This window comes from Artibeus jamaicensis, unplaced genomic scaffold (genome assembly GCF_021234435.1).
Source record: "Artibeus jamaicensis isolate MK-2021 breed Jamaican fruit bat unplaced genomic scaffold, CSHL_Jam_final scaffold_3151, whole genome shotgun sequence".
Taxonomy (NCBI): Eukaryota; Metazoa; Chordata; class Mammalia; order Chiroptera; family Phyllostomidae; genus Artibeus; species Artibeus jamaicensis.
The window spans coordinates 4,400,904-4,423,330 of record NW_026522037.1 but is presented as its reverse complement, the minus strand read 5'-3'; the positions used below and the strand labels follow the sequence as shown (position 1 = coordinate 4,423,330).

Here is a 22,427-nt window from a genome sequence, read left to right as displayed (position 1 = left end):
ATTGAGTGCCAGCCTGTGAACCAAAGGGTCGCCAGTTCGATTCCCAGTCAGGGCACATGCCTGGGTTGTGAGCCAGGTCCCCAGCAGGGGGCTCACAAGAGGCAACCACACATTGATGTTTCTATCCCTCTGTCCTTCCCTTCTTCTCTCTATAAATAAATAAATAAATAAATAAATAAATAAATAAAATCTTTAAAAAAAACAACGTGGGAGTTGGGGGTGGGTAGGGCAGAGGAGAATAATAGGGGCAACTCTAATTGAACAACAATTAAAAAAAAGAAAGCTGGTTAGGGTGTTATTTATAAAACCAAAGTACTGGAAACAATGCTAGGTTATCAACAACGCTCTCATGATCCCGTACGTAGGACCACACCCCCAGGATGGACTATTTTAACGGTTCCTAGGAATCACTTTTTTCCCCAGGGACTATGTAGTTTACCCTGAATTATGGGCTCATGAGATACTCTCATCTCCGTTTTACTTTCCTGTGCTCTCCAAACTTCCTATGAGCAGGTGCCGTTTCAATAACAAAAGAAAGTCATCACTTTTAAAATGTGCTCTTTTACCAATAGAGTGTTCCAAGTTTTTGATGAAATTATTCCTTATTTTGCAGTCATTTAAACGATGGTTAGGAAGGCAGGCAGTAACTTGGGCAGACACCTCACAGAGAAGATCATGTGAATAAAGCAGAGGTTACAACTTTATGTTTTCTAGCATTGGAACTATTAAAAGAAACAAACAAAAAAACCAACAAAACACTATTCCGAGGAGACAGGACGTGGGAAGAAATGTGTCGAGCTGCGGTCTGTGCCTGGGTCCCAGATGTGGAGATGGAGCGTGGTTTGGTTTGCTTGTTTTCTCTTTGGCAACTTTTGGTGGTGTAGCTACTTTATCATACCCACTGCCCACGAACCTCTGAGAAATGGACACAATCCCATAATCCCTCACTTCTTAAAGGGCCACTGCGGCTCATAGCGGCAGCGGCGGCGTGACCTGCTGCCCAGCTAGTCAGCGGCAGAGCCAGCACCGGAGCCGGGCCTGGCCAGCCTGTCTGCTCAGCCATGCGCCTGCCTGCAGCTGGGGACTACAGGTTAGAAGAGACGTGAGTCAGCTGAGAGCACAGCTGCAGCTGGGCTGGGGTCCGGGGCCCGCAGAAGATCCCACACAGTTTGACCCGGTTAGGCCTGGGGTCAGGAAGGAAGAGTGTTGGTGTTGGGGGACAGCCCTTCGTTGGCACTGTCAGGTGTGGGCAGAGGGCCCTGCCACTTAGAACAAAGTGGGAGGAATGGAGTGAAGTCCTCTGCTTACCTAAAGCTGTGCACCTTCATCCGCTGCGCTTGCTCTCCTGAAGAGAGCTCCCTCCGGGCCCCGCTGGGGCAGCACCTGCTGGGGTGAGGGTAGTGAGGGGGGATGAAGGAGGGGGCTGTGGGGGCACTTATGAGTCTGAGGTCTCAGCTGTCACGGAGGTGGGATTTACAGGACTTGGTCCTGCTTGGAAAAGAAGGCAGGGCTCAAGGGCTCCTTGGCATGTGGCCTGGCTGACTTGGCGGGGGGATGCCACCCACTGAAGGGGGAGCCTGGGGAGACACACTGAGTGTGAGGTGCCTGGTGCACGGGGGGTGTTGCAGGCGGATGGTGGTCTGTCTGCCCTTGGATGTCACTGGTCCGGAGCTCAGGGCGGAGGTCGGGGCTGGAGATTCCGGGCTGGAAATTGGATATGCTGTTAGTCTCAGAGAGCGTGGTGCTGGTAAACCTGGTTGGGCTCCGCCCCCCCCCCCCCCCCGCACCGCCCCCCGCAGTGTATTGCTCACAGCAGAGGTAACCATGGGGACAGCAAAGATACAGCCATCCCTCATTCTAACACCTTTGCGGAGGTGGAAGGGTTTATGACTTCACATTCCAGAATTGACCCGGAGAGAGCAGCTCAGAGCAATTAAACTGTGAGAGAATGACAGATGAGAGCAACTCGGGGAGGGACGACTTGAGGAAGATTGGCTGGAGGAATTGCCTGGAATATTTGTCTTTTCTAAGACCAAGAAGGTTCTTACAAAGGGCCACATAGATGAAATATCGTTCAGCAGTCTTATTTGAGGAGGGAGGGGCATGCAGAGAGAAGCCCCTCCTTCTTTCTTACTCCTGGGGGCCTGGTTTCTTCTAAAGCTGAGGGAGGGGCCAGCGCTGTGGGAGGGGCCAATGCTGAGGGAGGGGCTGATGCTGGTGTTCTGAGCTTGGAAGGCGCTGGTGGCATGGGGGTGCTGGTGCATCTGGGCATGTTCTCAGACCTGGTTGTCCCTGGGCTGGTGTGACAAGGAGCTGAGTGTTGCATTTGGAGGTCGCTTGTCTTAAGCTGATGAGTGAGAGGTGTTCTGGCAACTCCTGGGTTCAGGGGAAAGATTCATCTGGGCAGCTCAGATGATGTCCTCTTAGGTTCATGATCTTGGGAAAGTGCCTTCACTTCCCCAAGCTCCTGACTCCTCATCCAAAAGCCAGGACACAGTCTTGACATAAGTGGTCCCAGTCCTTGTCACACTCTGGGTCTTGCTTACCTGTTTAGGTCCCTTTTCCCCTCCTGTGTTCTTAGCTTTCTGCCTAATTAGCCGAACTTTGTCTGTTGACTGAAACAGACCTGGGAGTCCCTTCCTCGGCTTGTCCCCTGGGAATGTGGCTGGGAAACCCTGGAGGAATTGTCCGAAGAGTAGCTCGTTCAATGTCAGAACACGGCAGCCTCTGGCTCTCAACACTGACCCCTAGAGCCATTTCTTTGCCTCCCGGGGAGCAGGCAATGTGTTTTGGTAGGCCATTTCTCAACGTATCAGCCATAACATGAATAATCCCAAAGACGCTTTATGTCCACCCCTCAGCCCCGCAACAACCTTGTGAACTTGGCACTCTCATTACGGTCACTGTCCCCTGTTACGGAGGAAGAGACTGGTGCTCAGAGAGGTGAAGTGACTCCCGAAGCCACTGAGCCGGGTCCTGTCAGGACAAAACGAGAATCCAGCTCTGTGTCTCTATTTCCCACGCTGTCTGCCACACTGCGGGGTCACAGTGCCATGTCCTTGCCGAGCGGTGGCCTCCTGCCTTCTCCCCACCCTTCCTGTTTTGCTTTGCTTCCCCCCTGTCTCGCTGAAGGTTTGCTGCAGGCCGGGCCGAATGCCTGTTCTGGGAGAAAATAGATGCATAAGATAAGTCCTGGCTGTGGACGAGCTCGCAAATGTGTGGGTTAGATGAGAGCGTCCTGGCCACCTCCCCAGCTGTGCTGTCCCTCTGGAGCCACCTTCTTGGGTTTGGGGCCCTGCAGGTCCCATGAGGCCTGGTGGCTGTACCTGAAATTGCCTTCTCCGACTCCCCTCTGTAGCCTCTGACCCCTGGAGGGCAGGGCTGCATCGGGGCCCATCATTTATTCCTAGTTCCCTGCACAGGGCCGGCCTGGAGAGGGTGTCCGGTGTATTGGAACACGAGCCCCGGTCTTTGGGGACAGCCTCAGTGTTCATCGCCAACCACACATCCTGGTTTGGGGTCAGAAACTCTGACTCTGGTGGCTGCGGCCCGGGCAAGCCAGATGGCAGGGTGCTTGGGCCCACGGGGAAAGATCCTGGGGTGCCTGCAGGCCGGCCCCAGAGCCCACTCAGGGGGGTGCAGCCAGAGTGGGAGGGACCAGGACTCCCCATTCCTGCCAGCCAGATGGACAGATGAAAAGAGAGAAGTGAGTGAGGGCACTAGAACTTTCTGTCTAAAGAACCGGTGTCTGTGGACTATTATTACAAATGAATGGCAACAAACAATCTAGACAAAAGTCAAACGAAAGCCCCGTTGAAACGTCAGGCCTCCCATGACAGGGTGTTGTGTTTTCATGGTTCCGTCCACCCGCTGGCCCAGTGGACTTGGGGCTCCGGCTCTCTTTCCACGTGTGAGTGGCACTTCACGGTGTCATGCCCTGAATGGTCCCAGCTGCCAGGCTCACCATCCCTGCGGCTCACCATCACGCTGCGGAGCGAGCCTCCCTGCCAGCTGTGTCTTTCCTTTCCCTCTGTCTGTCTCATCCGGCCACGAGATGGGGTCATGGCACTCTGCTCCTGTTCCCTCCAGCGCCAGCATGGGAGGTGACCTGCTGACTTAGCCGGCAGATCCAGGCCCCTCTCCCTCCTGAAAGTCTCAGTTCTCAGTTCTCACTCATCACCTCCTGGCCCAGGGCTCCTCCAGAGCCCTGGGCCAGGAGGAGCACCCAAGTCAATGGCTCCTGGCCAGTGTGGGCTCACCTGCCCGCCCATGCGCACTCTGTCCTTCCCCCTTGGGGCTCCCGCACCTGCTCTGTGACCCCCACCATTCTAGCACCGGCTGCACAGTGTCGGCCCCACCGAGTTAGTTACCTCCTGTGCCTCCTGCCGACCTGAGGTTGGGACGGTGTCTCCTTCCTCTGTGCTCCCAAGAGCCTCGCCAGTCCCTGGCCACCCTAAACACCAAGAGATCTCTCCAATAGCTGAATAAACAGGTGAGTGAGCAAACAGAAGAATCCCCGTGGCTGACACTGAAGCTCCACATGATAAACACCGAGCCCTGGCTGCCTTGTGTCCATAGCTTTGTCTAAAGCCGGGTCCTCTCCCTTCGCCTTGCCAGTGACGCCGTCCCAGGGAGGGGAGACCCCATGTTCAGCTCTGGCCTGTGCTCTACTGTCCAAGCACCAGGGGCTGCCTCTCATGGGTAGGATTCTGATATTTGGAGACACAAGCAAATGGATATAAGGAGTTTTACTTTGTTATCTGGTGCCTTGGTTTTTACTGTTCTCCTATTTTTAAAAGACATATTGGGAGGAGAGTTTTAGGTAAGTTGTTACAAATACCACCTGCCGGGTGAGGGGCAGAGTCAGGACCTTGCAGGGGTGGGGGGGCAAAGGCTGAGACGGGGCCCGAGGTTCCTTACTGCCCCTCTGGCTGGGGTTTCATTGGAAATCTGAATGGAGGTGCCGGCCTGTGTTGCTGGGTGCTTTCTCCTGGCCTGACAGAATTGTGCTGTGACAGTGACCTTCAAAAAATGTATTTTTGTTGATCATTGAAAAGCTTATTTAAAAAATTCTATTTATTCATTTTTTAGACAGAGGGCAAGGGAGGGAGAAAGAGAGGAAGAGAAACATCAATGTGTGGTTGCCTCTCATGTGGCCCCCACTGGGGACCTGGCCCACAACCCAGGCATATGCCCTCACTGGCAATCCAATTGGCCACCCTTTGGTTCACAGCCTGCACTCAATCCACTGAGCCACACCAGCCAGGGCTTTTTTTTTTTTTTTTTAAACAAATGATTGTGTTCTGTCAGGAGGAACGTGCCCAGGGTTCGGAGGAGGGACTGAGTGACTCAGTGACCACTCCATAACCAAGTGACTGGCTGCCGTCACCACCAGTGTCTCCTCGTCACAGCCGCAAACATGAGCAGACAAATGCTGCTGGAAAGAGGGTCACTTGTTAATAAATGTAGTGCAGAAGGAGACTTGGAGAGTTCAGTGAGCCCTGTGGCGCTCCTGCAGGGAGGGGCTGGCGCTGGTAAGCCCCGCTCCCCAGAGCCGTCATTTGGAGTCTACACACTGGGTGTCGAACCCATGCAAGCTTGCAACCAACCATGGCCGAGTGTTCACACCCTGGAGATGGGCAAACGCTATAAGCCACGCCCCCTCCGCCGCCCCCCTGCCTCCAGAGCCTGTCCCCCAGCATTCTCCTGTGGGAGCAAAGGCAACTCAGAAGGAAGGGAGTGCGTGGCTGGGGCCCCACGGTGCACGTTGGTTGGACTGAAGCCGGTCATCTCGCGTCTGTGAAGCTGTGTCCCCCAGACTGCATGGTGGGGCAGTGGTGTCCACGTCACAGTCTTGGTGTGAGGGCCAGGGTAACAGGAATCAAAGTGGTTCCACGGTTGCTTCTGAGTGTGAGCTTCCTATTGTGGTCACATGAGCTCCAGTGCTTGCGCGGGGCCCTCTGACCGGATGGACTGCGTGCACCCGGCTGGGTCTCCATTGGGCGGTGTGCCTGGCTCTGTCGCAGTCGGGGCCTCCGTTCCAACTGGCGCCGCCCTGGCCGTACAGGTTCTCCTCTCTCAGCCCTCCCATGGAGCCAGCTTTTGACTCTCTGTCAACAACCCACTCCCTTCCACCCATCATGGGCCAAATCAGGTCTGGCTGGCCAGGCTCACTGGAGAAATCTTCGATGGCCCTCTGCCTCCCGCAGGCATCTGTGCGAGGGCCTTGCTCCACCTTACAGGCTCTCCCGAAGGCAGTCCTTGCTGCCGGGCCGGTGTCTCTGCCCTCCAGCTGTGCCTGCCTCTCAGTGTCCCTGCAGACCACCGTGGCTTTTCTCATGTCCCGGTCTCTGGTAGGCACTGTCCTCCACCTCGGTGGCTGTCCCACATTTTCTGCCTCTTGACCCAGCCCAGGTCTCACCTCCTCCAGAAACCTGCCTTCGATCTCCCAGGTCAGTCTCTCATCTGAGAGTCCTACGATCTGAACGTCTCTCTTGGCTCCTGCACCTGTCTCTGCTCTGTGGTGGCACACTGGCTTCCCCGGGGCTCCCCTGCTCCCCGTGGGATGCAGAATGTGGTGCTCAAGGCAGGGTGTCATCTGGTCACCTCAGCCCCATGGTCCCATGATCGAAGGAAGAGGGTCCTGGCAAGTAAAACAGTATTTTAAAAAGTATTGTTTGTTATCACTGAATGACAATAATTGCCATTTTACTGAGCTGCTATTATGTGCCAAGTGGTTAGCAAGTCATTTCCCATTTGATCTCTGCTGTCACTCACGCAGAAGGCATTGCATCTGACGTGCAGGGGAGCGAACGGAGCGTCAGAGAGGTCAGACAAGGCACAGAGTCGCCGAGGGGAAGCGCCAGGCTCTTCTCGCCCCGAGGGGCAGTGCCCGTGTGATCCTTGGGAGGGTGCGTTTGCCTGTGCTCTTCCGTTACACGGTCTTCCAAGTCAGGAAACCCTGCTCTGTTGGGGAACTGGCTAAACTACACTGAACTATCCTCTCAACCAACATCACCCAATAAGTTTAACAGATTAAGAAGAAAGGAAAGACAAATGGAACTGAAAAGGGGTCTCGAGAATGCTGACATTCTGCTGCCCAGCTAGTGGCTTCGCACACATCAGGCCCGTGTCCCTCTGGCTGCCTTTCCTCCTTCCTCCTCTTTGCACGCGCTTCAGCTGAGCCCTGAGAGGTGCTGAGCCGGGAGAAAATGCAGAAGCAAACCTTCCCCAAGGGAGAAACGCCACTTTCCTCGTGCCTTGTCTTGGGGCCTGTGCCCCGCCCCGTGCCCTCTCGTGATGGGAGGTGTGGTCTCCCTGGCGTTCTCGCTCTCCGAGCCTCCACGGCTACAATACATAGTCCCATGAAGTGTGAGGTTTTTACAAAAATGTATTATGTTCAAGCTCCTAGAAGTGTCAGAGGGAGACAGGTGCTCACAAAGCGACTGAATGTGCAGCTTGTGGTCTCACTGCTGCCTTCTATAATTATACGAAAACTAGTTGTCATAGCAACTGCGGCGCAGACCTAGCCTCCTCCCGGAGATGCTGACAGGCCCCTCGGCTCTACGATCCCAGCAATTCGGGGAGGACGGGGCTCTCCGAGGGCATTCGGCCCTCCCTTGGGCGACAGTCATGGACTCCTTCTAACTCTCCACCGCCGCCGGAAGTTCATTGTACCCCGCAGTCTGAGGGACCTGGGCTCGAAGGCTGTCTCTAGAAGGCACTGGCTGTGTGACCTTGGGCAGGTCACCTCACTGCCCCAAGCCTGTGTTCTCTTTTGTAAGCTGGGGTGCAGATGGTTGTAATGACCATGTTGACGATGCTGAGGGCCTGGCCCCCAGCGGCCCCTGGTCAGGTGTACCAGGCACCTTCCCCTTAACCTCGTCACGGCGGACAAGCAAAAAGTGGAAAACGCTGAATTAGGGGGGTGTTTTCATAATCTTTATTATTATTATTACTTTTGTGGGTATTTGTGGTGAGATAACCAAGTTAATGAGTCAAAATTCCTGCATGTCAGGGAGAGAATAAATGAATACTCAGCTAGATGAAACTGACTTGAAATCCTTCCCATTTTTTTTCTTTTATCGCATTTTTCTGAGGCCAAAAAAAGGATCTTTTGTCTCTAAAAAAGAGAAGGCCTCTAAACAGAGTGAGAAAACCCAGTTTCCTGTCTCAGCCTCTGGGTCTTAGGGTCCCCATTTGTAAAACAAGGACAGTGGGTGGGCCAGTCACCCAGGGCTCTCTGTCTTCGATGTTTTATGAGAAGGACTCTCAACCAGACATGACTTTGCTCCCTGGGGGACATTATGGTCGTCAGAACCGGTGTGTGTGTGTGTGTGTGTGTGTGTGTGTGTGGCATTTAATGGCATTTAATGAGTAGAGACCAGAAATGCCATTAAGCATCCTAAGAGACAGGATGGCCCCCATAACAAAGAATTATCCTGCCCCAAACAGCAATAAGGTCGAGGCTGAGAAACCTTATCTAGGATTTACTACCGAGTTTATTGGTCTAAACACAGAAATCACGCCCCTGCCAACCCACCAAGAAGCGTCAGGTTTGTGTGGTTCACGGTTTAGTTTCCTCGTCATCTCCTGGATATTTGAAGCCCTAGGAAAATTAGCAAAGACAAAAGACTTCTCAAGGGTGGGCTTAGGGGGCTTAAAAAATGAGGTGGCAGTAAAAGGTGGGAATACTACCTTCCTTTGGATTTTCTTTTCTCTTGGCACTGCATAACTCTCAAAGACCAAATGTGAGTGTTTTCATGGGCAAAATGTACAAAATGCAATTTGAGGTCCATAAATAGCTTTATTGTGATTTTCCTACAGAGGATGAAGGTGAGTCTTATTTGTGTTTCACCCAGACCCTCATTCCCAGCTGCAGTCTTTGATTTTGACCTTCCAAGTCATAGCCAATGTGTGTCTCTTCCCCAGATCATGTGCAAGCACTTCTCTCTCCTGCTTAAAACTATTCTGGGGCTTCCCTGGCCTTCAGGGTGGAATCCGAACTCCTTGGTCCTCTGAACCTCATCCTCAGAAGCTGTCTCTTGCTCATGTCTTCAACCTCCTCTCCTTCCTGTCTTTACAACTTCCTTGCCAACCTGAGTTACTCTCGGAATCCTGGACACATACCCCAGCTCATCTCTACTCCTTAGCTTAGCTGTTCCCTCCATCCCAAATGCTTCTCTCTGGCCCCATCATCTGGTGCACACCTACTCCTCTCAAAGGCCCCCTGAAATGTCACCTCCGGGATGCACCTGTCCTAAAAGGTGGTTGTTTCCTCCTCTGGGGCCTTACTCACAGAGGAGTTTGTCTGCTTGACCTCCTACAGGCTGTTACTTCCTTATCTGCATTCCTCCATGGCCCCAGGGGAGCCCGGGCTCCCAAGGATCCATGTCACCCCTCCTGATTCTGCCTTACACCCCTGTGACTGTCGACCCTGGGGGGCCAGTAACTTTTCTTTTACAATGAAATAGAGTCACGCAATTACGCGTGCAAAAGTCCAACTGTACAGAAAAGCATGCACTGGAAATGAGTCTCCTTTTATCTGTCTAGATAATCCTTCTCCCCCCCCCAATATCCACAGTCTATATGCTGTCCATGTGCAGCTAGATGCATTCCAATTAACTGAAATTAAATAAAATTCAAATTCAATTCCTCAGCCGCACAAGCTACATGTCAAATGCTCAACAGCCACACGAGACCAGCAGTGACTGTATCGGACAGCTTGGATTTACAGAACATTTACACATTTGTTATCCCTTTCTGTTCTCTCAGATGGGACCTTTTTGTACACATTCCTCTGCACCTGGCCTTTTTCTCTTATCTCAGAGACCCGTCCACATCAGTACGTTGAGATCTGGTTCTTGCTGATGACTGCACGCTGAGGGTTTTCCTGATCCTTCCCAATCAGTGCCCCATTGTTGATCTCGAGTTCAGTCTTTCACGGCAGTGAGCCTCCCAGTGTGTCTTTCACATACATGCTCATGCATCTTTCATATGTTTTACATGTGTATTTGGAGGGCATGAGAATCTTCCTCTTAAAAGCCTTGCCACAGGGTATGTGAGTCTTCCATTTGAGTGGGTTTTGCCACATTATCTTCCCCAATTGTCCCACCGGTCCTTGTCCCACCGGTCCTTCCTCCGCCATTGCCTACGAATGTGTTCTCCTCCCCACTGTTAGTGTCAACAATCCTGAAAAGTTTTACCAATCCGACAGATAGAACATGGCGCCTCAGCTTTGTCTACACTTGTCTGTCTTTCATTACTGGTGAGATGGAGCCCCCTTTCCGTGTACTAATGGACTCTTGACCTTGGCTCCTTTCCTGGAAGGCATTCTATCTGGTTGCACTGCTTGTTAATCCTTCCCCCTGCTTGGCATGGCCTCTCCCCAGAGCTAGGCGCTTAGTCATTATTGCCTGTTTGGTCTTTTCTCAGTTGTCCTCTGCCTTCCGCTTTGTTTGTGGTGTGACTGCTTTTCCAAGCCTGCGGGGTTTCTCACTTCTGCTGTGATCACCGACTCCAGAACGTGGAAAGGAAAGTATGGGCGCCCTCGACTCTATAAAAACCGAGGTCTCTCCCGCCCCGCACTCTTGTTTTCTTCTGGAATCTGAATGATTTTAATTTTTATGTTAAAATTGGGACCCATCTGGAATTTGTAAAGAGTAAACTGGGGATCCAATTTCATTTCTCTGTGAATGGCCAGGTGCCAGGCGGTCTGCGATCATGAGCTAATTGTGTCTGACTTGGCATGTCGCCTTCCCCAGGTTCCGCACTCCCACGTGCCTTCCCGTTCACTTCTCAGCTCTTTTCTCTTCCACTGGCCTGACAATTGTTTGGCGTTGGAAATGGAGACAGCACCAAATTCTCCCAGTGACTTGGATTTACAATGCCTCTTAAAAGTCTCTGTAAACTCTTCTTCCCTCTTCCCTTTTACTTTCCAGAGAGTCCTTACCCATTCTCATATGTCTGTTTCTCCCTGTAAATGTTAATACATCGTTTAGTTTCCAAAAATCACACTAATTTTTAATTTGCATTCCCTGAGTTTCTAGATTAATTTGAGGAGAAGCTACATCTTTAACATTTCAAGTATCGCCATCTGGAGACAGTATTTAACTTTGCATCTATTGAAGTCTTCTTTCAAAGTTTTCCACTGAGCTTTAAGATTGTCCTTATAGTTCTAATTAAATTTATTTCAAAGTAGTTTAGTGATTTTTTTGTTGATAATAATAAAGGAGACCCTTTCTTCCATTATATTTTTAAACTGGTGGTTATTTATACTTAATAAAAATGCTTTTCAATCTTGTGCACTTGCCACCAGGCAGGTACCAACTTTTCTTATTGTTTCTAGTAATTTGTTTAAAGATTTGATTCTTTAAAGGAAAAAAGAAACAATTTTAAAAAGGGAAAGAAAAAAAAGTCAAAAAGCATGTTGATTCTTTGGGTTTTCTACGTGTATAATGTATCATCTGCCCATAATGCTAACACTGATTACCCTTTCTAATGTTTAGGGTTTTTTTATGTTAATGCTTCTTTCCAAATTTTAGACGCCTAGTGTCATTTTTCTTGTCCAACTGCATTGGTCAGTATCCTTAGATCTACCAGTTCCAGTCTTTTACCATTTACACGAGAACGGAATGGACTTTGGTTTTTCCCAGAGCCCTTTCCACAGTTAAGAAGATGGTATATGGTTTGGCTTCTTTGATCTAACATTATGATACATTAAGAGAATGCTGATAGGTTTTTAAATATGAAGCTATTCTTACATGTTTTCCTTTGGTCATGGCATAGCACTGGATTCCGTTTCCTAATATATTCTTTAAATCTTTGCTTTATTAAGATTGTGAGGTTGTGTTGAGTTTTCTTTTTTGTGCTGTCCGGGGCAGGTATAGTATTAGAGTTATGCCATCTTTGGAAAGAGAACAGACATACCTTCTTCTTTCTAAATGCTCTAGGAAAATTTGAAAGAGTAGAAATAATCTGTTCCTTCAAGCTTTTTGTTAAAGAGTAAACCCATAAACTCACCTGGCTTAGTGATATTTGGAAGGATGTAGGGAGTTTTTCAGTAAATATGTGAAGAATTAATAGACAAATAAATTCCATTTGTAACCAGCCACCCCTCTAAAGCTTTGAAAGATGAGCCTTTGAAACAAACCCATCATCATTCTCTTAATTCTGTCTCCTTCAGAGATTTTTCTCTGAGTGGCCCCATTCAGCCCATAAGTATTTACAGAGGAGCCGCCATGTCCCAGGCCTGGGGGTCCGTGGTGTGGGTGAGTCATGGAATGCCAGACCCAGCTTCTATCTGCTGCCCTGGAATGTAGGCATGCAGCTGAAACCTCCATGGACATGAACTTGAGTTTAAAGCCACAACGTTTATCATGGGATATTAACAGGGCTCAGGGCTGTGTATTTCATTACCGTTCAGGGCCACATTGGTCATTATTGGACCTGCAGGACAACATCCGCTGCAGGCCACACACACCGATACAATAATTGTCTCCTTTTTGTGTTGGGGCCACAGCTATTTCTGAGGCTGATCTACAGGAGTGGAGCCCGGCCTTGCTCACCTGTGTGACTCCCTTCTCTTTGCCTCCCTGAGCTTTGGGTCTTCCATGTGTTGGATGAAGATTCTAAATTTGTTTTGTGATACTTAGAAGAGATGCCATATACAAAGCCCTGGACCATGGTGGGCACCCAGTCAACCTGAGCGTATCGCCTCATTCTGGCATCTCCCCAAATACCTGGCTTAGTACTGGACTGGGAAGAAGACGATCGTGGAATACTCGCTCAGGTCTGGGTTGTTTTTAGAGCCCTTGCCTGGTCTTCTCACCCCTCAATATCGCCCCCTCCAGTTCCATTTCCATCCAAAGCGCCGAAGAATTAAAAAACAGTTTTTAAAAAATCTTCACCCAAGGATATGTTTTCACTGATTTTTAGAGAGACAGGAAGGAAGAGAGAGAGATACAGACACATTGATGGGAGAGAAACACATCGATTGTCTGCTTCCTCTATGTGCCCAACCGGGTATTGAACCCACAACCTTTGGTGTAAGGGACAACGCTCCAACTGGCTGAGGGCACCTGAGTAATTTTTAAGACTCAGCTGGAACCCTGTCAGTGAAGAGCAGATTGATGGTATTTACCTGTTAGCCCTCCAGGATCCCATCAGATTCTGTCTGGGACTCCGGACTCTTCTCGAGCCTGCCTCTGTTTCCCTTTCAAACTTCCTGTGTCACCATCTCGCACCACCCGCACCTCCGTGCCTTCGCACAGGCTGTTGTCTCTGGCCAGGTCACCTTGTCCCCACCCGCCTCCCCGACCCTGCCCCGCTCCCCTGTGCTGTCTTTATCACAGTGCTTCTCCCTGGCCTTCAAATATCTCTGCTGAGGGCAGAGAATGCTTATACGCCATCTCCGCCTCCCGCGTGCCCGGCCCTGGGCCACGGTGGACAAGCTGTTCCGTCCATGTCTGTTGTCAGGGACACAATTAGTCCTTGGGTTACATGGTAAAATATGAATGAGATTTGCTCCATTTCAGCTCTCACGGAGCCCTGGGGAAACTGTTCTTTACAACACGAAAATGAGGTCAGGAAAATCAATCGCGCGTCTCCGAGGCGGCAGGGGATGCAGGGGAAGCGTGACTCTCCCGGTCTCCCAGGGCAGCAAGAACGTAATGGGAAGTTGGAGGCCCTTTTCCTGCTAACATGGATTTCAAGCGGGGCCCCGGCTGGGACTCGCCAAACCGTTCAGCCGCCCTCATGTGAAATTCAGGAGCACACGCTTGAAAAGCGCCCAGCATGGCCTCTCTCTTCCTTTCCAGGAATAATGAGGCGGCCCCGCAGCCTCAGCAGTGAGCTTCCAGTGAGCTCCCACGCGCCAAGGTGCCTCCGGCCCTCCGTGGGGGTGGGGGAAAGACCAGAAGTAAGCCAGGAGGTGGACATCCGTGGGGCACCTCCTGGGGTCCAGGCCCTGTGCTTGCTGCCTTCAGCTGCTCCTTTGACCCTCGTGTCTGCCCCGAGACGGGGATGTTGTCATCCTCGTTCTCGCCAAACGGAGAAAAATCAGAATGTGAGACAGGAGTGACGTGCCCGCAGCCGCTGGATTGAGACAGGAGCCGTGGGCTAATCTTCCCAGTAGTCAGTCGGCTCTTACCTTCCTCCAGGGGTGTCCAACCTTCTGGTGTCTCTGGGCCACCCTGGAAGAAGTGTTGTCTTGGGCCACACATTCAGTACACTGTGACACATAACCACACACACACACACACACACACACACACACATCTCATCGTGTTTTGAGTAAATTTACAATTTTGAGTTGGGCCGCATTCCCAGCCATCCTGAGCTGCAGGGGCCCCAGGATGGGCACCCCTGTTAGACTTTGAGTGCTTTTTAATGGACCCAGTTTCTGTCTTGGGTCGGGCTTCTGGTAAAACCTGGAGCCAACTTATTGTCTCCCCCCAGCCCCCGCCCACTGCAAGTGTGAGCACCGTTAGAAGCCCTGCCTCCAATCCACGGACACCCTCAGTCCTTCCCTCTGTCCGTGACCATTTTCCTCATCTGTAAAGTGGGGACATGATAGCAATACCGACCTCGAAGGGTGGTTGCAAAGACACCACGGAGAGACTGTCACAGGCTAGAGGCAGTGCCAGGCACATGGCGAGTTCCCAGTGAGTGTCAGCGACGAGTAAATCATGGAGCCTGTGCGTGGCCTTCAGTCATTTCTGGAAAAGGACAGAGGGTGTCATAAATATAAGATGAATGGAACTCGTTAGGTGGCGCTTACTGACTTGCACAGACTGATCGAGCACCTGCCCTGGCCAAGCCCTGGGATCCTCCAGGGAGCAAACAGCTTGGCCCAAACTCAGGTCTCGCCCAGGCAGGTGTCAAACCCGCTTTCTCAGCCTGGAGCTAAGAACATTCCACACTCCCTGTTTCATTTTCCATGCCCAGGAAGAGGCCCTGACTGGGACCTCGCCCCCCAACCCTGCAAAGAGCAGCTCTGCTCCCGGAAAGGACGCTGGCCCTTCCCTCTGGGCCCTGATGCCCAGTGCGGCCCACCTGCCTGGAACGTGTTTGCAGGAAAGGGACATCACCAGGTTCCAAGCCCGGGCTCTAGTGCTCTGCACAGTGGTCTCCGGGGCCCCACAGGCTGGCTGTGTGTGCCACCCCACGTGTCTGCCGCGTGACTTGCTCGCCTTTGTCGAGTCAGAGCCATGATAAGGGACAGGCACTTCCATTATGCGGAGCCAGGGAGCGGGGGCAGGAGGCTGGGGCCCGATTCCTGCTCCGGTAAAACCACGGGAAATTGTGGTAAGGCTGTGACTCAACAGACCATTTCGGTGCAATTAAGAGGTCCCGGCAGGCTGCTGCTTTAGTGACAGGAAGTCAAGCAATTGGATCTCCAGGCAACTTCTTAAGGGGAGAGTGTCTCCAAGAGCGACAGTAAGGAAGCCCAGCATTGCTGGGAGCACCACAGCCAGGGTCCGTAGGAGCCGTCCCTGCTGCGCGCCTGCCTGGTGGGTGGGTGGGTGCTCGGCTGGGCCCCACGTTTGCAGACATGGATGCCCAGGGAAGCCGCACTGCTTGCTCAGGCCACAGGGCCGGCCTGGTGTTACAGCCCAGCTCCGCCCACCATGCACCCAATCCCTCTTAAATCCCTGCACCCCAGTCCCTGAATGGCCCAAGGCAAGCTGAGGCACAGCCCATCCCTGAACTCTTGGAAGACTTCTGTTTTCTCAGCTGATACATTAATACCCTCATCCGGGAAGCAGTACGGGAACGTCAAGACCTCTCTGCTCGAAGCCCAAGCACCTGCGTGTCAGGACAGACCTGCAGCTGCAGTCACGCCCGGCGGGGGGGCGGGGAGGGGGGAGCAGCAGGGCCAGGTGACGTTTGAGTTCACGGGTTTCACTTTGTGAGCGCCTTCTTGTCTGGGCCATCTTTTACAAGGCACCGGGGACTGGGAGGGTCGCAGTGGAAGCCCCAAGGTCTCTCCTTGCCCCGCAGCCCGGGCAGGAGGAAGGCCCTGGCGTGTGGTACAAATGTTTGAAAGGAGAGGCTCAGCCCATCCTGGCTGAGTGACCCTGGGGAGTCCCCGTAGCAAGTCAGGAAGAGCGGAGCTTTACTGCACAGTTGTGGTGTGTACCCAGTAACTCCGGGTACGCTCGGCCCGGTCCCTCGCTTGTGGGACAGCTTCCACGAGGGGCCACAGGCGCTCGTGGCGCTGCCTGGGAGCCGGCTCTCCACCCAACCCTAACCATCTCCGCTCCCTGACTCCCCTCAGGCCTCATCACCATCCTTCTAGAAAAGATGGGGGGCAAGTCCTGGTGTCAGCCATTACTGCTATCTGCACCGGAACCAGCCCCTTTTTGAAAACTTGTTTCTATAAAATAGGGTTAAAAAATGGACTTTACAGCATTGTTGTAAGGTTTCATTGAAAGCACAGATTTGTGTCTGCTGCCCCCAGTTTAAAATCGGGAAGTTGCACTTACAGTTTAAGTCTTTATGGGGATTTTCCTGAAAAAGCAGATCAGCCATGAGGTAGACCATGTTCCGGTCCTGGGCCGCAGTTGCCCGGGGTGGGAGGGGCACGTCCACCCCAGTCCTCGAGGTGCCCAACACGTGCCATTCCCTCACCCCTGGACTTCCTCACCGGTTTCTGTCACCTGCCTGCTCTGTGCTTGCACATAGTAGGTGGCAAGAAAAGGTTGGCCCCTTCCCTCTTAAAGGCTGTTTAGATGTGCGTGCACGGGTTCCAATCTCCATTTCGCATTTGTCTTTTCTTTATCGGCTTCTGAAGACCTTGTGAAGTACGGCTTCAGCATCTCCATCGTGTAAGATGCTCACTGTCCAAGGTCTTAATATCCTCTGGTTCACGTTGACGGACAGCGTGAACTTTCAAATTGGAAAATACTGCAGGAGGCCAGAGATTTATCTCTTTCATAAGCGGGGCCCCCGGACCCTCATTTCTTCCTTTTAACAACTGTGCCAATAGCAGATTAAACTGGGAAATGAGTTATGCTCTGAACTGTTCCCATGTAAATTGTGTTTTTTCCTCTTTCAATGGCCCCATGAGGGTTTGATGCGTGCCTGGCTCTGGATGGGCTCGGGCGCCCGCTCCTCCTTCCTGGGGGGAGTTTCTCCTGGGAGACTCTGGAATTGCTCATAGAAAGTCTGAGACCACAGATGTTTCCTTTTCCTTTCAAAAGGCAATTTACTTAGCTGGATTGACTGGGGCCCCAGAGAATGGGCTCCTTTAATGGGTTTTGGCCGGGGGCTTCCACGGGGAGCTGGCCCAGCAACGTGATAATGGAAACTTTCAGTTTGGGGATGGGACAGTCTGTGCTATCCTAATAGCGTCCTGGAGGAGGCGCTGCTCCAGGGATGTGGAGCGAGGGGCATACACAACCTTTGGGATCACGCCCGAGTCCAAACCCTGCTTCTCCAAGCTCCGGTCTTTGAGTTTCTTTGGGCAAATGGCTTCTTTGGGTGTTACGTTCTTCATCTGTAAGATGAGAAAGATAGCAAGACCTACCTTTATAGGGCTGGTTTAACAATTATGAGTAAGAAAGAAAGTTAAAACAACCACACATGTTTAATAATTCTTAGTGTCCACCGTCAGCTTTTGCAATGAAATCCTCTTGGATGTGGGAGCAGGGCCCCTAAGCCCAGACAGCTCCCCCTCCAGGGTCTGAGCCCCGCTAAGGAACTCACCTCAGAGCAGGGAGGAGACCAAACGGAGGCTCGCTCTCCAGGCCTGTCCTGCCGTTTGAGGGTTGGCAGTCCTACCCAAGACATGATGTCACGGGGGAAATCGCTCCAATCCGCTCACTTCCCAGCATGCCCTGCTTCAGACCCAGGCCAGGCAGGTGACCTGTTTGACCTGCTATCGCCTCTCCCCACTGCTCCCCTGTTACAGAGTGAGGAGCTGAGGGCACTCAGGGGAGACTCGGGGCCCAGGGCCTTTGCTGAGGGGTGTTCACAGAGGTGCCTCCACCTGGTGCCGGGCTGTACCCAAGTGCCTGGCTCCCAGAAGGAGGGCAGCTGCTCAGCGTGTACCCCACTGCTGGTGCCGTGTGGGCAGAGCAAGCCAGGCGGACTCGTCCTGGGGATGGTGGGAGTCTCCGGCAGCCCAGCTCCCAGATGCCAGCAGCGGCCACTTCCCCAAGGGTGGCCACCTCGGGCCCCTCCGTGAACTGTGGTCTGGGAAAACTCCTTCAAGACCCTCCCTGGGGCAGAGGGGAGTGTGTGTGTGTGCTGGTGTGGGTGGGTCTGTGATAGGGCAGGAGGGGGAGGGGAAGAACACTGGGTAGAGACCCTTCTGCCCACTGGGCAAAGGCAGGGGGCTGCGGTGCAGAGGACAGAGGACTCAGTCACATGTGCTCGCGGAGTGGGCGGGTGTGATTTCTCCCCAGGGCAGGAGTTAGGGGAGGGTGTGGAGCAGCTTCTTCAGCCCAGAAAGCCCCGCTGGCCCTCACCGCGGTGCCACACTCTGGAAGGGGGGGAAGATGATTTCTAATTATCCAAAGCAATTCTGCTGACCCCATTTCTCTTTTTTTTATCAACTCTTCTGCCAAGAAAGGGGATTGAGGAATGAAAGTAGCTTAATGGAATGTGCTCTGTGGGCTGCAGGGCTGGCGTCTCCATGGAGACGGGGATGCGGCTGCATCCAGGAGCCCGTGGGCTGGGATGCAGCGAGACAGCGTGTGGCCCTGACAGGGGCCGGGATGTGAATGGACGGCCCTCTGGGCAGGGAGGAGACTGGGCTCTGCTCTGGGGCCTGGCCCTGGACTCGGTTGCAGCCGTGGGTATGAGTCCTTCAGAGAAGAGATGGCTGAGATGCACTCTGTGGCGTGGCAAGGCCATGAGCTGGGCAGGGGGCCCCTGGGCACCCTCCCTGCCCTCGAGAAGCTCGCAGTCACCAGGGAGACTGGAGGAGTGAGGGGTCACGAGGGCACAGGTGATTGGGAGCCATGGAAGGACCACCCTTGGGGCCCCAGAGAGGCCTGTTGTGAAGGATGCTGTGGGGAGGTGCCCTGGTGTGTGTGTGTGCGAGATGCCCTCCCAGGAAGAGGTGGTGGAAGATGTACGGAGAGCCTAGGATTCTCAGAAACTTGGACCATGGAGGGTGTGTTCATCTGTCTGTGTGTCCATCTGTGTGCATAGCTCTGTGTTTGTACCTGTGCATCTTTCTGTGTGTGTGAGTCTTTGTGTCTGTGTGTGAGTGTGTGTGTGTGTGTGCGTTCCTGGGGTGGCAGCAATCGGTGACGTGGCACAGGTAGACAGAGGCCACAGGATGAAGGTAGTGGCGTGCCAAGGAAAGAAAATGTGGTTTAGACCCATTTAGACCTGCCTTCTCAGCCTTGCTGCTCTACCGATGGGCCACCTTACCGTTTGCCAACAGCCTCTGTGGCCCTGGGTTCGTCACCGGAATAGCAGAGCGGGCGCCAGAGTCTCCGTGTGCGGGGCCTAGGATCCTATGTCTGACCTATCTCAGACGGTTCTGAGGCTCAGTGAGGTCGTAGGCCCACTGCGTAAGGGCACAGAGTCAGCCCACGGTGGGGCAATGTGGGGTTTTAACCTGTCATGCACTGCTCAGAGGAGTCATCGAGGAAGTTCCTCCGGTGGCCAGCAGGGATGATGCATAGGAGGGGGACGCAGGAGAGGCCAGGGAACTGATGGCCCATGCCGGCAGTGTTCTTCCGCTCCAGCTGCGCAAACTACCAGCAAGCCCTCCAGGGAGCAGGAACTCGGACCTTCAGAAGCCCAAGGCCACGGCGCGCCTTGCATCTGGGGGCTGTTGGTAGCTGGGAGACGACAGGCCCCGGCTGATGGCGGCAGAGTGTAACACCCGATGGTCCTCGCGCTGAGGAAATGTCTGAACCAGATTCAGCTCTCAGGACGCACAAGGGTGGCAAGGGCCACAAGAAGCGTGGGTTTGTCACTTTGGTGTTTACATGACATTGTCATGGTGGTACCTCCTGGGGGTGTTGTGCAGACTTGCGTATGGGTGAAGAGTCATTTGCAGACGGTGAAGCTGAGGCTTCCCCCAGCCCTTGGGTGGCCCCACTCGGTCTGTGTGACCGAGGCTGAAAACCAGCAGGCTGAAAACCAGCAGAAGGAGGGGAGGTTTCGGCAGGGCTGCGAGTGGCCAGCATGAATAAAGGACACGTAAAAACAGGATTGTAACGAGTGTTTTTCCTCTTGGACTTCCAATTTTGCCTTTATAATCGCGGGGCAATGGGTTTTTTAATAAAAAGAAACACCTGTGCAGGTATAGATGGACGGACAGAATCGGGTATGGTTAGGCAGGTGGACTTCAGACCCAAGTTCAAGTCCTCACTGTGCCCTCGCATATGAAAAGCCACTCATTTCCTCAGCCTCTGAAGGATCATCTGCAAAATGGGCATATGGATGGCACCTTCCCCACAGGGCTGCGGGGACTCACCGTGATGTGACACAGGCTCGTGCTGCAGGGATGCTGACCGAGGTCATGACCCGGGGCCAGGCCGGTCCCGAGGGATCCCAGCACCACCACATTCTCCCTTCTCACGGCCGGTGTGAGGAGGCCAGCGGTGTCTCCCTCACCGAGGGTGACGGTGACAGAGGGCTCTCAAGGGCAAGCAACTTGTCCAGGGTCACACAGAGAGTGGCAGAGCCGGGCTTTCCGTCTAGACAGCCTGGCTCCGAGGTCCCACTCCGTTCAGTGCTGGGTGCTCTGGAGGCGGCTGGGGAAGCGGGGCGTCGCTGGGGCAGAGTGTGTGGCTTGGACTTTGAAAGGGTCTCTCTGGCTATGAATGTGAGAACCCACCGTGTGGTTGGGGGGTGGGGGGCGCTGGTTGGGAAGCTGTGTGGCTGCTGCAGGTGAGAAGTGGTGACAGCTTGGGCCAGGGCGCAGCAGACCCAGGGGACAAGAAGTGGTCAGATTACAGACGTATCTGCTGGTAGACTGAACGCAGAACATGAGAAAAATGAAGTCCGGGATGACTTCGTGATTTTGGCCTCAATGACTGCAAAGATGGGAGGTGGGCAGCAGGGGCTGGGGTTGGGAAGGTGTCTTTGGTCCACGTGGAAGTGAAATAAGCAGGACATGTCTGAGATTGAAACTCGGTACTGGCATCGGGGTGGTGGCGATGGAATGCTCATGTCTCCTGTCCCCAGGCAGTTAACAGGAAATGTAAATGGGGTGGGGGGGTCCCACATTGGACCAAGAAGGAGCTTCAGAAAGTATGTGGCAGAAGAGGGAAACTGAGGCCCAAAGAGAGCAGATGGTTTGCTCAAGGTCAGGCAGGAAGGCAGTGAGGGAGCTGAGACAGAGCCTGGTCTTGGGGCCCCCGAACCCCTGCCTGGCTACGTGTGGGGACTGAGGCCGGAAGCAGAGGCTGGGTGACTGTCAGTGTGTCTCCCTCCAGGTCACCATCCTCGTCAGCCTGGCCCTCGCGTTCCTCGCCTGCATTGTGTTCCTGGTGGTTTACAAAGCCTTCACCTATGATCACAGCTGCCCAGAGGGCTTCGTCTATAAGGTAAGAGCCCTTTGGCAGGTGACTGACTGTCCTCACCACTAACATGCGGTCCCTCTGACGTCAGGCCCCCTCTGTGGTGCCCGCCTGTGGGGAGGAGCTCTCCTTCCTACCAGAGACCCAGTCTTTCACGCAAAGTCGAAAACTCCTGGCCAGACACACGTTACACTTCAGACAGTCTGCAGGGAGGCTGCCATGCGCAGAATGTGGATGCCAATGAAGAGAAGGCATGGATCCATTCTCCTCTCATCAGAGTTGATGGTGGTGATGGTGATGATGCTGGGGAGGCCCAGGCTGGGTGCTGTCTGTCACCCGCTCTCTGGCCGTGGTCCCCAGATGGGGTGGCCATGTTGCGGTGTGGGTTGGAAGCCATCTATGAGCTGCCCCTGACTCTCTCTCTCTCTCTGTTGTCCCCAGCACAAGCGCTGTATCCCGGCCTCCCTGGAGGCCTACTACTCGTCCCAGGACCCCAGCTCCAGAAGCCGCTTCTACACGGTCATCAGCCACTACAGCGTGGCCAAGCAGAGCACTGCCCGGGCTATAGGGCCGTGGCTGTCGGCGGCCGCCGTCATCCATGAGCCCAAACCACCCAAGACCCAGGGCCATTAGAGGCCCACCGCAGCCAGAATGGGGGTGGAGGGGGGAACCCCCGTTGGCTAAGCCAGGCTCCAGTTACAAGACCGCGCTGTACTCCTGGGATGGGGGTTGGGGGGGGCTGGGGCGGGTCGGGGGACTCAACCTGGGCTACGGAGTTGTCCGGATAGGTGTTTCTTTTCGTCTTTGGTATTGTTGATTCGTCCCCAAGTCAGGCTCATGTACAAAGGCATGTTTTGTGTTGACTGTTTCCATGTAAGATATTTTCAAAGCCCCTGCTTATTATTTGTTAGGAAAAAATTAAAAAAAAACAAACAG

At 53.3% G+C, this 22,427-nt stretch overlaps 1 protein-coding gene across 2 annotated transcripts in view; it reads left to right on the top strand.

Moving 5' to 3' along the window:
* The window catches only part of NSG2 (neuronal vesicle trafficking associated 2), a 35,232-nt gene extending 13,025 nt beyond the window's left edge, over positions 1-22,207 (top strand). For both annotated transcript variants that reach the window (XM_053656989.1, XM_053656990.1), the window contains exons 4-5: positions 21,408-21,518; positions 21,933-22,207. In XM_053656989.1, coding sequence (XP_053512964.1) covers positions 21,408-21,518; positions 21,933-22,124 — 303 coding nt within the window. In that variant the 3' untranslated portion in view covers positions 22,125-22,207. The remainder of the gene's footprint in view (positions 1-21,407; positions 21,519-21,932) is intronic.
* Positions 22,208-22,427: the final 220 nt, after the last annotated feature.